Source organism: Lissotriton vulgaris, chromosome 7, assembly GCF_964263255.1.
Source record: "Lissotriton vulgaris chromosome 7, aLisVul1.2, whole genome shotgun sequence".
NCBI lineage: Eukaryota > Metazoa > Chordata > Amphibia > Caudata > Salamandridae > Lissotriton > Lissotriton vulgaris.
Genome location: NC_141695.1, coordinates 1680730655 through 1680748106, shown reverse-complemented (window position 1 = coordinate 1680748106; position 17452 = coordinate 1680730655). Strand labels below are relative to the sequence as shown.

General features: G+C 45.8%; 1 protein-coding gene across 2 annotated transcripts in view; it reads left to right on the top strand.

Annotated features, from left to right (window-relative positions):
* The window catches only part of SAMD10 (sterile alpha motif domain containing 10), a 116818-nt gene extending 101669 nt beyond the window's left edge, over positions 1-15149 (top strand). For both annotated transcript variants that reach the window (XM_086932787.1, XM_086932788.1), the window contains exon 5: positions 8798-15149. In XM_086932787.1, the coding sequence (XP_086788913.1) occupies positions 8798-8905 (108 nt within the window). In that variant the 3' untranslated portion in view covers positions 8906-15149. The remainder of the gene's footprint in view (positions 1-8797) is intronic.
* The last annotated feature ends 2303 nt before the right edge of the window (positions 15150-17452 follow it).

The following is a 17452-nucleotide window of genomic DNA, read 5'->3' as shown; positions in this document are numbered from 1 at the left end:
TGTCCAACTCCCTTCCTCTGTTTGTCACTCCTTCTCATATTGCTCCCCTCAGATCCACCGTAAACATAGTACTACTTGCTGGAGAACTCACTAGACATACTCTGTCTTACATAAACCTGGTTGGAGCAGTTGTCTATGCTTGATATTTTGGAGGTGGTGGGATTGCCATTATCCCCTGTTATGCCCTTAACTCGTCTGTTGCGGTCTGTACCACTGTTCCTAAGTTGACATTATGTAGAAATGTCATTCCCTTTTGCTGTCTAGTGTGTATGGTCGTATATAGGCCACCGCACTGCATGCCCATCCTTACTGAGCATTACTTTAATTAATTGGCGGCCTTGGTACCTCTTATAACCATCTGTTGGCCGTTGGGGATTTTAACTTTTGGTGCAACAACCACCCACAAATTCCAAGGACAAAGAGTTCTTTGACCTCATGTCTTCTTTATCTTTTGTACAACAGGTACAAATAAGGGGCATGCATTGGTTTTGGTATAGTCACACAACACACCTATAAAGAAGGTCTCGGTACTCCCTTGCCTATGATCAGATCACAACATTATATTTGCGGTATTTCTGTGGACCAGCGCTGCATTGAGTAATGTATACCCAAGCACCTTCCACGTCTGAGGCAGGATGAATAACCAGGAAATAGCTAACACCCACCGTGAAACCTGCCCAGTCTTCAACCCTTTTGTTGAACAGACATCTGTGGGCTTTTTTAACTGGTTGCAGCACGCCCATGATGTATATGTCCCATAACGTACTCAAATGATGCAGCCTCTTTCTAGTCGTGCTGTGTAGTTCAATGATGAAAGCGGCAAAGCTCTAGCGACTCCACCTCGAAAGGCAGTGGCGTAAGAGCGATGGCACTTTAAAAAGAAAATGCTTTAATCAATCAATCAATCAATGACACTTATAGAGCGCGCTACATACCCGTAGGGTCTCAAGGCGCTAGGGGGGGGGGGGGAGTTGTGCCGCTACTGCTCGAACAGCCAGGTCTTCAGCTTCTTCCTGAAGGAGAGGTGGTCTTGGGTCAGGCGCAGGTCGGGAGGGAGGGAGTTCCAGGTCTTGGCGGCCAGGTAGGAGAAGGACCTTCCTCCTGTAGTCGCTCTTCGGATGCGGGGGACGGCGGCGAGGGCGTGGTTGGCTGATCGGAGGTGGCGTTTGGGAGCGTAGAAGTTGATCCGGCTGTTGAGGTAGCTCGGGCCTTGGTCGTGTAGGGCTTTGTGTGCGTGGGTGAGGAGGCGGAAGGTGATTCTTTTGTTGACGGGGAGCCAGATGTCCGGAGATGTGGCTGGTTCATGGGATGTCGAGGATGAGTCTGGCTGAGGCGTTCTGGATCCGCTGGAGTCTCTTCTGGAGCTTGGCAGTGGTACCGGCGTAGAGGGCGTTGCCGTAGTCCAGTCGGCTGGTGACGAGGGCTTGGGTGACGGTCTTCCTGGTCTCGGTGGGGATCCACCAGAAGATCTTCCGTAGCATGCGTAGGATGTTGAAGCACGCCGAGGAGATGTTGTTGACTTGCCTGGTCATGGAGAGGGAGGAGTCCAGGATGAAGCCCAGGTTGCGTGCATGGTCTGTCGGTTTGGGTGCGGTGCCCCGGGCGGGAGGCCACCAGGAGTCGTCCCAGGCGGAGGGTGAAGAGCCGAGGATGAGGACCTCCGTCTTGTCAGAGTTCAGTTTCAGGCGGCTGGTCGTCATCCACTCGGCTACCTCTTTCATCCCTTTGTGCAGGTTGGCTCTGGCGAAGGCGGGGTCGTTGGTCAGGGAGAGGATCAGCTGGGTGTCGTCGGCGTAGGAGATTATGCTGAGGTTGTGTTTGCGTGCGATGGCCGCGAGGGGGCTCATGTAGACGTTGAAGAGGGTGGGGCTCAGAGATGATCCTTGAGGGACGCCGCAGATGACTTCGGAGGCCTCTGACTTGTACGGTGGTAGGCGGACTCTCTGTGTTCTTCCGTCGAGGAAGGAGATGATCCATTCCAGCGCCTTGTCCTGGATTCCGATGTTGCTGAGGCGCTGTACTAGGGTGCGGTGGCAGACAGTGTCGAATGCCGCGGAGAGGTCTAGGAGGATGAGGGCCGCTGTTTCTCCATTGTCCATCAGGGCTCGGATGTCATCGGTGGCGGCGATGAGGGCGGTCTCGGTGCTGTGATTGGCTCGGAAGCCGGACTGTGAGGGGTCGAGGGATCCATTCGTCTCGAGGAAGGCGGCCATCTGCTTGTTGACAGTCTTCTCGATGACTTTGGCTGGAAACGGGAGGAGCGAGATGGGGCGGTAGTTCTTGAGTTCGGTGGGGTCCGCTGTTGGTTTCTTGAGTAGAGCGCTGAGTTCGGCGTGCTTCCAGCTCTGAGGGAAGGTGGCGGTGTCGAAGGATGTGTTGATGATGTCTCGCAGGTGGGGTGCGATGACAGCGTCGGCCTTGTTGAAGACGTGGTGAGGGCAGGGGTCGGTCGGTGATCCGGAGTGGATGGAGTTCATCGTGCGGATGGTGTCTTCGGTGCTGATCGGGGTCCAGGCGTGGAGGGTGGTGGTGGGGGGTGGTTGTTCGGTCATGGGGTGCGTTGGTTGGTTGTTGAAGCTGTTGTGTATGTCCGCGATCTTGTTGTGGAAGTATGAAGCGAGGGAGTTGCAGAGGTCTTGCGATGGGGTGATGTCGTTGTTTCCTGCGCTGGGGTTGGAAAGCTCTTTCACGATGTTGAAGAGTTCCTTGCAGTTGTGTGCGTTGTTGTCCAACCTGTCCTTGAATGCTGTTTTCTTGGCGGCGCGGATCAACTGGTGGTGCTTCCGGGTGGCCAGCTTGAAGGAGGTCCTGTTGTCCGGTGTAGGTTCCCTTCTCCAGACTTTCTCGAGGGCTCGGCAGTTCTTCTTGGAGCTCTTGAGTTCGTCGGTGAACCACGGGGCTTTCTTGCTGCCGGGTCTGCTGGGCGGGGTCCTCAGCGGGGCGAGCTCGTCCGCGCAGATGCTGATCCACTTCGTGAGGTTGTCGGCGGCCTGGCTGGGGTTCGCTGAGCTGGCAGGAGGGTGCTGGCTCAGGGAGGTGGCGAGCTGGTCTGCTGTGATCTTGTTCCAGCTTCTGCGGGCGGCCTGTTGCTGGTGGTGGTGGGTCGTCGTTCTCTTGAAGGTGAAGTGGACGCAGCTGTGGTCCGTCCATTGAAGCTCTGTGGCGTGGCTGAAGACGATGTCTGTGCTGGAAGAGAAGACTGCGTCGAGTGTGTGTCCGGCGAGGTGGGTGGGGGTGGACACCAGTTGCTTGAGTCCAAGATTGGCGAGGTTGTCGAGCAGGGTGCTGGTGTTGCGGTCGTTGTTGTTCTCCAGATGGAAGTTGAGGTCCCCCAGGAGGATGTAGTCAGCGGAGGGGAGGGCGTGCGGGCTGACGAAGTCGGCGATGTCCTCGCTGAATTGTGTGCGTGGTCCCGGAGGTCGGTAGATCAGGGTGCCTCTGAGGGTGGTGTTCGGGTTGGTGTGGATCTGGAAATGCAGGTGTTCGGCGCTGGTCAGGGTGTTGTCGGTGCTGGTCGTGAGACGGATGATGTTCCTGTGGATGATGGCGATGCCTCCTCCCATCTGGTTGGCGTTGCGGTCCCTCCGGACGATCTTGTAGCCCTCTGGGATAGCGATGGCTATGTCGGGAGCTGAAGAGGCGTTCATCCAGGTCTCCGTGAGGAAGGCAACGTCAGGGGCTGTGGCGTCTAGAAGGTTCCAGAGTTCGATGGCGTGTCTGTGGATGGAGCGGGTGTTGAGCAGGATGCACTTGAGGTGGGTGCTGCTGGTGTTCGGCTTGGCGGGTGCTGGTGCGAGGCAGGTTCGGATGCAGGTGAATTTGCAGGCTTTAGGGAGGGTTTGAGGAAGCATAAAAGCATGCTCCTCACCACCACATTCTATTTTTATTCTAATAGTATTAATTTTGTGGCAAATAAACAGAAGGAACCTTTTAAGATATTAAATTAACTTACTTGTTCCAAGGAAGTAACCTGGGAAATTGAACCCTCTCAAACTCTGTGCGATGCACTCAGCACTTTTCAGTGAGAAAATTAAATAAATTAAGAATAGCATTCCTACCACTTCTCTGCCTCAAAACCCTGGTAAGAATGTGCACTGTGGCACCATCAATTCAAACCCCTTGTTTCAGTGTCCACAGCTCCAGCATGAGACTCAGATTTTTCTCATGCATAATCTGTCTCCCTGCCACCCTACCATTATACGAGCTCATTATGTCATAGCGGTCAACCTCTGTTAGACCTTTTAAGTGAGTTACTCGCTCAGGCCATTGTCCCTGATAGGTTAAAAGCTGCTGTGATACTTCCGTTGATGAAGAAGCCTTGCGATGATCCTAAGCTGCTGAAATGTTATTGCCTCATTTCAATTCTCCGCTCTGAAGCCAACATTTTTGAAAGTTTTGTTACTTAATAGCTAAGCGGCTTCCTTTATTCATCCAACTTTCTTCATCCATTGCAGACTGGTTTGCACCCAGCCCATAGTACAGAAGCAGTGGTGCTTTCTGTCCATGATGATCTCCGATGGAAGTATTCAGGACATGTGTCCGTGCTAGTTCTCCTAGATCTATCAGCTGCCTTCGATATTATCAACCATGCAATTCAGCTGAATTGTCTGAAGAAGGTTGGTCTAGCAGGTCAGGCTCTGAGTTGGATATCCTTCTTCCTAGGTGGCCACACACAGAAAGAGCAGTTAGGCCCTTTTTGCTCTTCTAAAACCCATGTCATCTGTGGGGTCCTCCAGGGCTCAGCATTATCTGCTTTACTTTTTTAATGTTTACATTTGCCCATTGATCTCAGCCCTGGCTAGTTGTGGATGTAGATTCTACAACTATGCTGGTGACCCTCAGCTCATCTTCCAGCTTGAGGACACTGCCCAATCCCATCAGGAATGTACTACCCAAATGACTCCTCCCAGCCGATCAAATTAGTCCTGGTGCACAAGACCTTGATAAAGCCAATATTGCAGAACGTCCTTCAACACACAGTAAAATGCAAACAAAATCACTGCCATTAAAATGCTTTTGTCATCTGACTGTAGGATTCATCAGGAACAAACAGCTTCTTCTTTGCAAGGGTGAAAAATGCTTTGCACCTACAAACTCTCTCAGTAGTATGCAGCCTTAAAGGTTCAGCTGGCGTATTGTTCCTGGGGATCAAATGTAAAGTATTTTCCCTGTTGTGGCGGCCATATTTCGAGTGTTATCTAGTTGTGGCAGGCAAATCTAGTATAGTATCTAGTTATGCAGAGCATAGTCTAGTAGTGGAGGGCTCAGCTAAAGTATTGACTACTTTTGGAGGGCTCATCTAGTGTACTGACTAGTAGTGGAGGGCTCATCTAGATTATTGACTACTTACAGAAGGCTCATCTACAGTACTGACTATTAAGGGAGGGCTCATCTAGAGTACTGACTAGTAGTGGAGGGCTCATCTAGAGTAGTGAATAGTTGTAGATGCCTCTTTCAGAGCATCATCTAGTTGTAGATGTCTCATTTGAAGTATTGTGTCCAGTTCCAGAGGACATATTTAGAGTACTGTGTCTATTCCTGTAGGGAAAGCCTTGTCCTGGCACACTGTGGTCAGTTCTGAAGGTCAAATCTTGAAAGCTTAAAAACAGATTATTGACAGTTAAGAGACAAGCGGCACACAATGATGAATAGATCCTGTGGGGTGTGGCTGAGCTCCAAGAATGGAAATGGGTAGACTGAGGGACTGATAGTGACTGGCAGAAGCATAAAGCTGCATTGTAGGGTCATTGCGCCTGTGTGAGTTGGGGATGTAGGTACAGGTAAAACATTTTTTTTGCTGTTTTTTGAAGTGGAGTCCAGACCCAATCATGCTGAAGAAGTGTTCATCAAAGCATGGATTAACTTTTAATAGTTACAAAATGCGTGATCGCTATCCACTGAAATAATTCATGAATGAATGAGCGGAAGAAGCAATAACAGGAATCAACGGAATGGAATGAAGTGCAATGCTTTGATCCAGGAGCATGATGATCATTTGTACAGGAAACAGCCCCAGCCTGCAGGCAGTCCATCTCACATCTAACCTTCATAGGATTAGGGAACGCGTCACGGTGCTACAGGTCAGTGCCAACAGTGCACAAACGAAGGCGGTAAATAAGTGCCCTAGCATGCAAAGGATGAAGTATGCTTGAGACACAATCCCTTTAGAGGGGGCACTTACATTTAGAGTAGCCTGTCACATAAATCCAAATAAGTGCAAATAATCCATAGATAGAAACAAATTTAATGTAAATGTAAATGTATTTAGCTGTACTTGTAAATATAGTACCATTCTATAACTTCATAAAAGTTGTTATAAATTTGAAATTGGTATGTAATACTAATTTAAAATGTAGATACAATATTATTACCATTAAAAGTCAATTAACTTTCAAATAGCCACATTTTCATAAGCTATTTAAATGCAAATTATATGCAAATTGTATGCAATAAAGAATATCAGCAATACATAAAATAAAATATATGGATGAATGTTCCAAATCAGTTCAGAAATAAGCTGGGTTGTAGCTTAGTCAGTGAGATTTAGAGGGGGTGATTCTCAGATTTCACAACTAAACAAAGTAGTGGGCTGCAGGGTGGAGAGGTGGGATGATCATGGTTCCGGATGGACTATTTCTTGACCCCACTTTCAGTGGAAATAGCCGAACAATTTATTTGGTAATTTCTCAACACGCCGTTTTTAATATGTTGGATTGGCTACCCAATCAAACTTTTTTGTGAGACACAATCTTGACATTTTTAACCTACCACTTTCACAACAATCTTCACAAATATCCAGCTCCGCAGTAACCTGGTGTCGAAGCACACCGGGGAAGCATTCGGCTTCTCCCGGTGGGGCCCTATGATGAAGCATGTCACCAACCAGGTTGGTGAGTGAGGGCTTTCTATACAAATCCAATTGATTTGCATATATTTCTCCATGCTCGCTTCTTTGAACTGAATATATTTACACTTTTCTGTTGTTTGAACCACTCACCTATTTCTATGAGGAACAGGGTTAGTACTGATTTGCATTAGGCGGACATCAGACTAAAGTGCCACAGTGGTCAAAAAACATCGGGTTGGAATGCTACCCTAACGATTGCCACTGATTAGAGTATTTGCAAGCATTCAACCTTTCACCTTGTGGGTGTTTGACTCCCTGTAGTATAACTGGAAACTTGAGACTGGTGCAGCTTTCCAAGCCTACTACTGCCAATATTTGTGTTTTCCAAAAAGTAGTACATTTGCACTTAATGAAGGTGTAGTTCTGTGGGTGCGGATTTGCTGCTTTTTAGTTGGCAGACTGGTTACTATATATATTTAATATCCCAATCCCAAAAATGAACAAGTTAAAATCTCTTTTGTGAAATTAAAACAATGAGAAAAATCCACATAAACGTTGCATACCGGACTCCGGGCCCCCAGACCCAACTACCAAACTAAGAATGCATTTAAGGGGGGGGTCTTACCCCAAGAATCCCTACTGAAGCTACACCCCTGTTTGTCCCACCTGGACCTGCTAGTAGTTCTTGGGAACTCATGACTACGGTCACATATGAAACAACGGCTAGAGTCCCTGCACTTGGATCATTTATTTTAAATATAACTTCACTGCACACACTCATATTCGTCTCTGCTACAAAAAGCCTTGATGACTGAATTGTCAAATGGTGCATGTGGGCAGGGCTCCATATTTCAAATTTAAGCTTTTTACAAATCATTTTATCATGTGACTGAAGGCCCCATGAACTAAGCCTGAGTCACAAATAGAAGAGGGTGCACAGGCAAATAAACAGGGTGAGCCAAGCCACAGCTGAGCCATGGGTCTGTCTTGGCTCCAAATGTCCATTTAAAAAGCGAGCAATTAAAACATTTGGCATGTATTTTATGTGACAAAGAATTCAAAAAAAGTATATTTCTTTAACATGCAGAATTGTTTCACCTTAGTACATCAGGGTATATCATTGCATAGACAGACATTTATTAGAAGTGATAGTTTATAGAAACATTCATGGCTCGAACCCCAACAACAATGCCATAAAAGGCAAGTCAGTAGTCATGTAAACCCTAAAAGTGGCCTAGATTCTTATTATTGATGGAAAACAATTACATCTATTAACCCTTTCGATGCTGATGACGAGCTCAGCTCGTCATCACCAAAAGGTGTCGTGTGCTGATGACGAGCTGAGCTCGTCATGGTGCCACTAAAATGGCATTTTCCAGCACAGGGGGGGAAAACGCCCAGCAGCCATGTGGTTAAATCAACTATAAGAAATGCTTGCACAGTGCACATTCTGAACTGAAGTATTTAAAAGTGCTCTCATATGTGACAATAAAAAAGGAGGCTTTGTTAAGTAAAATATGTGTCTAGGATCTCAAAATTTGGACAAGTAGGGAAGCCGGTATTGATTTCAGGTCTTCTGGTTTCAGATACTGAAATATCTGTTTTGATTTTCATTCTTCTCCAACCATTTCAATGCTAGTGGTCTGCTTGGACATCCTTCGGCCTGTGCTTGTTTGCTCATCAAGGATATATGGCAGAATAGCCTATTCTAAAATATCATCTGACATATTTTGTTCTAGTTATCATTTACACAAGTAGCATCTTATTTGGGCGTGGCTTTTGTTTGAGTAACTCTAGTGGGGTGAAATTCCTCTAATGACACTTAAGGACACATTGTTTATGTCGTACAATATTCTGATAACAACATTCCGGTGCCTCGCACTCATCATTCGCTTCAGGGCCCAATGGGCTATCAGTGTATTCAATATTAATTCTTCTTTCTTTTTGCAGCCTCCTATGGAAACGTGCCCTAGCCAAGGACTCCGGTTCAGTTACTCAGCCCAGCACTGTGAAGGTGGAACCGCCTATGGGATGAACTGGGAAGACTTGAGGTGCTAAATTTCAATCGGCATGCCCAGGCAAGGCGAGAAGACCTGTGTCTCTCTTGGGGGACCAGAGGCAGTACCTTCTACAAACTCATTCCTCCTAAAGAGATAAACTCCAACTTGCCAATGAATAGCGGAGGACAACACTGGAGAGCACAACAAGCCTTTGGCGCCTGAACGTCGGCCTTGAGCCATCATGGCGTCACTCAACGTGCAGTTGCTGGATTCTAGCGATTTGTTGAATACAGTAGCCACTTCTGAAGTGCTTGTGGATCTAGAGGACATGGTCGGAAGTCCTGGCTCCTAAGCCGTCAACATAGCCAGATGTTTCTGACCATGGGCAAGAAGAGACAACTGCACGTGTCCTTCTGTGTACAAACTGTGGTAAAGTAGCTGTATAATATGGTGTAGTAGACACACTCAATAGATTATCACTGTGATGCCAGGGGATTCCCTGGCTTGCTTCATCCTTATACTTGGATATTGGGCGGGGGCAGATGGATTGTCCCCGCCATCATCTATTATCTTGGGGGGGGGGGAGAGTCTGCACTGCTCTTGGACTCCTGTGCAATCTTCTTGGCTTCTGGAATTTAATATTATTCACTGTGGCTGCAGTGCCCGCCATCATCTGTATCTGTGTGGGAGGTGTTAAATCCCTTCTTGGAAAGGGCAGAATGTCCTCATCTCCTTTGTCCTGTGTCTTGTGTCCTTTCACAGGAGCCTCTTGGAGCATATCTCCTTAACAGTCTTCCTCTCAGTCTTCTTGCACAGTCAAGCTCCTGAACTGTTGGAGTTCTCACATTGGTTTCTTCTTCCGACTCCCTTTTATGAGACTGCCATTACGCCTTATCCTCGCCTTATGGCATCTTGCATTGCCACTTACCCTGCTCTTTTTTCCCTCTAGGTGGTGGATGGGTGGAGCAATATGTCAGTGGTCCTTGAATAACTGAGTTCAGCAGGGTGCTACTTTAAATGCCCTTCTCCACAATCCATATAAGGACTGTGGATCCTGGTGATTCAGCCAAATGATGCACAGATAGTTGCTGAAGGACAGCGTTCGTAGATTGCCATCTACTGTAGGGCCTGCATCATAGCCGTCTGGGTAGAGATTGCATTGGCTTACTTGTCACTACTAGACAAGCCCCCATGGCTCTTTTCATGAATCACTAGTTTGAAAACTCATTCATGTGCTCAGTTGCTTGCACGCATCCTACTCACTCCAGCACCGTACCTTGACATACACCATCACTCACTCATTCTGTAAAGTGCTTGCTGAGCGGATATCACTTTCCACTGTGTTACTGGTAGCTTATTCACTGACAGAATTCTGCCTCCTATAGAGTTGACCGATGCCTGATGCTCTCCCATAGAGGTAAATTTGTGTTTCAAGGTGGAATGGTAAGTTGGTGATTGAAATCTCATTTTTGATGCTGCTTGTCATGTGGAACTCTGTTTAGAGGCCACATGAAGCTGAAAGGTTTGTTTTTGTGGGTCCAGTTTGTGAGGGTGGCCATCTCCATTCTCAACCTTAGGGATCAAATCTTGCAGAATGCAGCCTGGCACTTAGCTCTTCTTTGGACAGGGTGTAGTACCTCCGCAGCAGCAGAATACTGACATTCACTTAATAACGGCAGCATCCTGTTCCCATCTCTGACAATCGTGAACTATTAGAAATAAGGATCTTACCAGGCATCTTAGTGGCTCTATGCAGAGTTATATAACCAGAAAGGGGATTGAGAAGCTACGTAAGGTGCAACCCTCAGCCTCCCAGAATGTTACAAATAACTACAGGGGTAACCTAAGTTATCGTGATCTCCTAGGATCCAGACACCATTTGCATGGGCCCTAGTATATCCCTCGAGAATGAGGGACCTGCACTCAGGTAAATTAGTGGGATCCTGGCAGCTCTTGCATATTTTTGAAGGATTCTCACTCATAAGTACCACCTGTGGCATGCTTCATCATTTGGTCCTCACCCACAGCACCTAGTGTGAGTGGGTGGGCTCAACGTAGTTTGTAAGCGGAGCTCCTATGCTCAGGACGAGGGATTATGAGTGAATTAAAAATGCCTTCTGGATCTTAACTACTTTTACTCTGAAGGTCCTTGGGCAGAGTTAAAAACAGTGAGATGTCTTGTGGGTATAATGACCCATAACATCAGGTCGACATGTTTCAGCCTGTGATATGCCCCCAAGGGTCAGTAGGCTTTCTTCAGGACCAAGAGATATATTGAATTCCTACAATTCGTGGTTAGTATTTCCAGCTTTAGGCTAGTGCAATCAGACAAACAACATGAAGCATGCATGCAAACATACAGACCATGATGGACATGTTCCTCTTTATGGTCTCTGATGTTCTAAATTGTAGTTAGGCATCATAAGGCAGTGCGGGTGGGCGATTACTGTAGTCACACATTCATCAGGGGGCATTGTCAGTCATTTTACCTATTTGGCTATTTGCCTTGGTCATGCAGATAGCTGTCTAGTACCTCCATGTAGAATGGAGGAATCAGGTAACCTTATTAGCTTTATGTCTGCCATTGCACATCTATGCCAAGCGGATAGGTGTGCAATGGCAGACATGATCCACCTGGGCAAAAGATAAAAAAAATCACTCTTGCAGAAAAGGATCACAAGCCTGTATGGCACCAGACGGCTGCATGCCACAGTGCTGTAAGAAGGACACAAATAATACAGACAGGTGCAATCTGAGTTGGGACACATCATGTCCACATCTCACTCCAGAGCTGCTATGTAGCGCAGTTTCATGCAAAGCAAATGTGGAGATCAGTCAGTAAAAAGCATTACCTTGCAGAAAAGTCACCAAAGGGCTCTTGCCTAAAAATAATGAGTTCAGAATCCAGCATTCTGACTGGCCAGAAGCTAATGAGTTGGTCTCCAAGGGCCTTCATGACTGTAGTAGACTGTTACTCAATGCCAGCATAGGCACAGGTTGCTATACATTGAGCTACAATAATGTCTTTTGTGTCTAATTTCAACCCTTTTTAAGAGTGAGCAGGGAAGCATGTATTTTCTCTGGGTTGAATCCCTAATAGGTACTTTTTCCAAGTAAGACGTCAAGAGCTTAGCCGTGACACCCACCACGCATCCCTTTTTACACCTTCAACATTGTGCTTGTGCAGCATAAATATTTGTCCCATATCACAAGGTACTGGGCAGAAAGTGAAGCTGTATAGATTGTTCGTTTCACGTACGTCAAAGAGACAGAAAGTAGTATTTGTGGACCCTTTTAAGTGGTATAACATGAGGTGAAACACTTATTCAACATAGCACCAAGAGCACGGGCAGTTAGAGGTGGATGGTCCATACATGTAGCACACCTGTGTTGTAGAAAGAAACTTTTTTTTTACCAAGAACATTGAATGAATGTAACAACACAACTCCTCTGAAATATGTTCTCTAATGTTTCATGTAAAGTAATCGAAAATGTAAATGGCAGATACCCTTTCTGAGAAACTAGAAAATAAAAACAACCCTTTTGAGTAATAAAATGCTATTGTCTGATTGTATATATTAAAAAAATGAAATCCTAGAGGTGCTATAGAGAAACTAATATTAATCTACTAAAAACTTCATTAAAAATGGGTTTAAAATAAAAAATGGAGGGAACATCAAAGCGAATCCCAATTATTGAACATATGCTTAATAATAAAGTAGAATAAGTGATAAGGCAGCAAAAGGTAGAGGGAGGTGGTTTAAGGAAGACAACGGGGTAGGTAGAAAATACATTCATTATTAGAAAATGGTGAAGGAAGTGGGTTTGAGGGTAACCCCCACTCCAGAAAAAAAAGAATGTGAAGGAGAGAGTCTCTACATAAAAGGAAAATAAAAAATGGGTTAAAAGAGTAAAGTGGTGTTTGGAGATTGAGGAAATGTAACCACACAAGAACAGAATTTTGTTTTGTTTTTCAAAGTTGTTATGTAACCCAGTGGCAGGATGGGGGATGGTAAGGGGCAAAGAGAAAAACTATGTAAGCCATTTTGACAGGCAAATGACATTTACACCCTAAAAAAGCAAATACAATTTAATTAAAAATCACATTCTGGCACATGCCAATCATCCTGAATATTTTGATGAAACAGTTAGGTGAAATGGTTTCTCAGAATTGGTATTCGATTCATTTGTTTTTCTATGAAAACACATACAGTAATCATGCACAGCAGCCAAACAGAATTAGTCAATTTCCCCAGATAATAAAACGTTGTTCACTGGTTCAGCAAGGATGTATGATGTTACCACGCAATCAAAATGATCGCGGTACATCACAACGCAGCTTTTACAACGCAAGTCGTTACCACGACTTGCGCTGTAGGGTGCTGGATTTTGGAATAGTATAATTTACTATTCCAACTCCAGCCTACGTACAGTAGGGAAGGTGTTGGAATAGTAAATCTACTATTCCTTAGTCTAGAGCGCCTTCCAGTGCAAGTCGTGGTAACGACTTGCGTTTTAAAATCTGCGTTGTGATGGCACTGCGGTGTTTTGACCGCGTTGTAACGGTTGTTTACCTTCAGCAATAATTCCTTCAGTGTTCTTTAATCTATCCTTACTGCCCAGTGAACTCCAGACCAGAGAAGGCCAACTAAAGACCCATGTGGTATGGGATGTCTGAAGATGATTAACTGGCCAAAGTGATCGAAAAAAAAGGTTCTTTCAACACTTCGATTGGCTGTCCCCTACACCAACACGTTTCTTGCATGTTTTAATTAGCAGTAAGTGCATGGGAACAAAGTGGCAGTAGTCAGGGGCTGGTCACTGATTTACCTTTCATAGTACCTATACCCTACACCCCGTTGTGGATCACAGTTTTATACAAGATCCAATGCCTATGTTGTCTTCATACAGTCATGGTTGGTCATGTGCCACTTGAAGAAGCACTATGCTTTTATGCATTAGTAAGGGATTGCGATTTTAAGACTCGCCGTAGCAGCAATAGTTAGCCACCATTCCTTCCTGAGTGCCTGGGTCCAACCGTGAGAAAAAGAACAGATGATGGATGGAATGCTGAACAAATCAAAATTCACCCCCAGTCACAACTCTGGGTTAAAACCATTGTTTTCTTGCTCATCACGCCACCCCAGTTTGGACCCAGCCATATGCAAATCAGTCTTGACCCTGCTACGCATGGGCACAGTCCAACTGTGAGCAGTGTCTTTCTTCCTCTGCCCCTTTTGTGCTCCTGAAGAAGGCTCCTAGGCGAAGACCTACCAATCTCTTGATGTCCTGTGTCAGTTGCGAGTAGCTCATCCAGAGTTGCTTGTTTTCTGTTTTGTAGTCTGGCACAGGTAATCCTGAATTTCCTAAGTGACCTGACCTAGAAGAACTTGAGGTCTCTCCAGGCAAGTCCTCAACAGACTTTTGTCCCATGACCGACTGGAGTAGCACACTAAGAAGCTGCATATCGATCGCACTCCCTTTCTCCGAGACCAAGTATGGGTAAGGAGTTGGCTGTGCGTCCCTTCTGTCACTATCATGCATTTTGCCCACCAAGCCTAAAACCCCTGCTGAATAATGGCAGAAGTGGGTTCCTCAACCCTACAGAGTTGCAAGCCTGTTTTGAGATACGTTTAGCTGAATGCTCTGGAGCCTAGTCATCACTAATGTAGCAGATGCAGAGACACCAGGGCCCAGGTGTGAGAGGGGCCTAGTGCACCCGAATTACAGCTTTCCATTAATACCCATCTGGGGAGCAGGTGAACCATTGTACTTGCTTGTATGACGCCCCATGTTGCCTATCAGCCGTGGTCCGTGCAGGTAACATCAGTGAGGCCGTGTAAGGGGGGATTCCAAGGGACGATGCTGAGGGAAAATTAAATAAATAATTAATTTTCCCTCTGCATCGTCCCTTGCAATCAGCCGTTACATCGCCTCATCGCTGTTACCTGAATAGACCGCCGCTGTTACCCATGCTACAACACTGCGCATGTGAGTGAATCCACAGGTCATCACAGACTCCAGTACAACTATCTGATCAAAGCTAGATCTTTTTTTACCCATTGATGGTGAAATGTCTATATTTCTCACCTTTTGACGTGGTCTCGTCCTTCGAAATGCAGAATCGCAGCTGTACTGGGCATCAAGGTTGAACTAAAACTGCCTTTTTGGGTGTCACTGTCCCTGAATCCGAGGAGAAGCTATGTTCCTGTTACATGTGCCACTCTGTCTTCCCCTATCACCATCGCCTGTACCTCACCATGTTTCTTGACAACGTACTGCAATAAGATGTGCTGCAATAAAGCAATGACTTTTTTGAATGTACGAATGTTGTTTAAACCTATGTGAAAGTTCTTCTATTACCTAGAGGCCAGTTGTCCACCTGTGTCTCTTACCTTCTTCCTTAGAGTGCACCTTCCAACTCTACCTGATCATCTGGCTGATAGGGCCCAAATCGCAAATATTTTTCTAGCATTCTGTGTAATCTAGCTTTGACTTAATCCTGAAGTTCTAAAGTACGTGACAATTAGCCACAGAAGAAAGGTTTGTGAATCAGGCCTTTAGTCTTCCCTCTCCTCCTCAACTTCGCACACTGTTTTCCAGACTCCTGACTCCCTTATATTGTGCTCTTACTGTTCTCTTATCTGCTATTTCCTACATGTTTTCTTCCTTTTTAGGTCTTGGCCAGACAGCGCGTGCACTTTTTCAAAGAGACGTGTTGTCTTCTCTCTGTGAGCTTACAGGTCCCCCATCTCCCACCATTGGTACATTTCACAGTCAATCTCATTTTCTTTGATGCCATTCGTCATGGCATGTGTGGACTTTATGTCCTCTTCTTGTTTTTGGCCCTCCCATAGCACATGGACCAAGTACATGTCTCCTTACACTGCTCCTTGTTTGCGGAGCTACTTTTTTCTTTGTTTTTAAGCCCTCCATAGGATTACTTGTGTTTTCAGGCCTTCTCCCTTGTACACATACCACTAAGATGCATGCACTTGTACATAAGCAAATACATTTCTTAAAAAGTTGTTAAAATACAAGCATCACTTGATTATTTTTGTTTGTACGATTCGATGGTATTGGAGCGCACGCGCCGTCATCCATCTTGTTATTTAATGTTACCTTGCCTTGCTCTCGCTCTGTACTAAGGTGTTTCCTTACCTATGCCAGCTGCTTTGAGAGTAGGGCGTATAGCCAACCTTCCAGCTCACCTCTCCCTCTTTTGGTGTGAAGTAATGGCCTGGGTGACACTGCCTATAAGGTTGATATATGACCACAGTAGAAAAAAGGCCCCGATTACAACTAATCTGGTGATCTTATTTAATAGTGCAAACTGGTTTATATGTTGAGGTCAAACTGCACCGACCCAAGTGTCTGACCTGCCAATTTACAGCTGATTAAACCTTCTGCAAATCAGGTTTGCAAGCAGCACACTTCAAAAGACAGAAACACATGCATTTTCCATGTTATCCCTCATTCCGAGTTCTGCCATTCAGAATCGAGTTTAGATTTCACACGAACTGTATCTTAACTGACTTGTGAGCAGTGTGCACTTGCGACTGCATGGTTCTTGTAAACAAGGCTTCCATGGTTATCCTTGGCCTCCCTGAAGTCCTAGGAGACATTCATGGGGCCCGATTCACAAAGGTAAACTGGGAGGAAAGTCTAACGTTACGACTTTTGGTATTCACAAAGGGCATTTGCGAGTAGTAAAGTTAGACTTTTGTCTCAGTTTAATTTACATTTTGGTCTTAAATTCAACTGAGACCAAAAGTCCAGTCTCAGATCAACTTAAGCCCAAAACATATGTTAAACTGAGACAAAAGTTTAACTTTACTACTCGTAAATGCCCTTTGTGAATACCAAAAGTCGTAAAGTTAGACTTTCGTCTCAGTTTACCTTTGTGAATCGGGCCCATGAATGTGGCGTACACAAAATGTCAGAGGCAGCAGGAGTAACACGAAAACTCTTTGATCACAGGATGGCTCCCCATTTCCAACCCTAGCATGGCAAGTACCTCCTATTCGTTGGTGAGGGGCTATGGAAAGGAAACAAGTGGAAACTATAATAAGAAAATAGGGATCTTAAAGCCCCCTTCGCGTTTATTTGCCTCTGCCTTCATAGCCTCCGATGGGTGTCAATGACAGTGCAATAGCGGTGGCGGGGAGCAAGGGGCAAGCCCGGGGTAGTACTGTTTATTGACATCTATGCAAACATTCCACTGTTCCTATAATACTCACCAGCCACCGGTGGGTGGGCAATCGGTCATGTGACTTGAACACTTTTAAAAGCCACGTGTGGCATGACACACGTATCAGACCTGTTCAGATCCTCACTTTGGTAGACACATTATCTTTGGTCCCTGCTCCTAAAGTTCAAAATCCTTCCACTACCTGATACACTTTGCCTCCTTCTACAGCTTATCACTCACTATTCTAGGCAGGAGAAGATGCGGCTATGTAAGGTATACAAAATGCAACTTTAGGTATGTTGAACAATCAGAGGCGGAATACAGCCGCGGCCGGTGGTGGGAGTACCTGCAGGTGGTGACGTGGGGAGGGGCAGGGTGGGAGTAGTAATGTATGGATTACAAAGTTTAACAGGT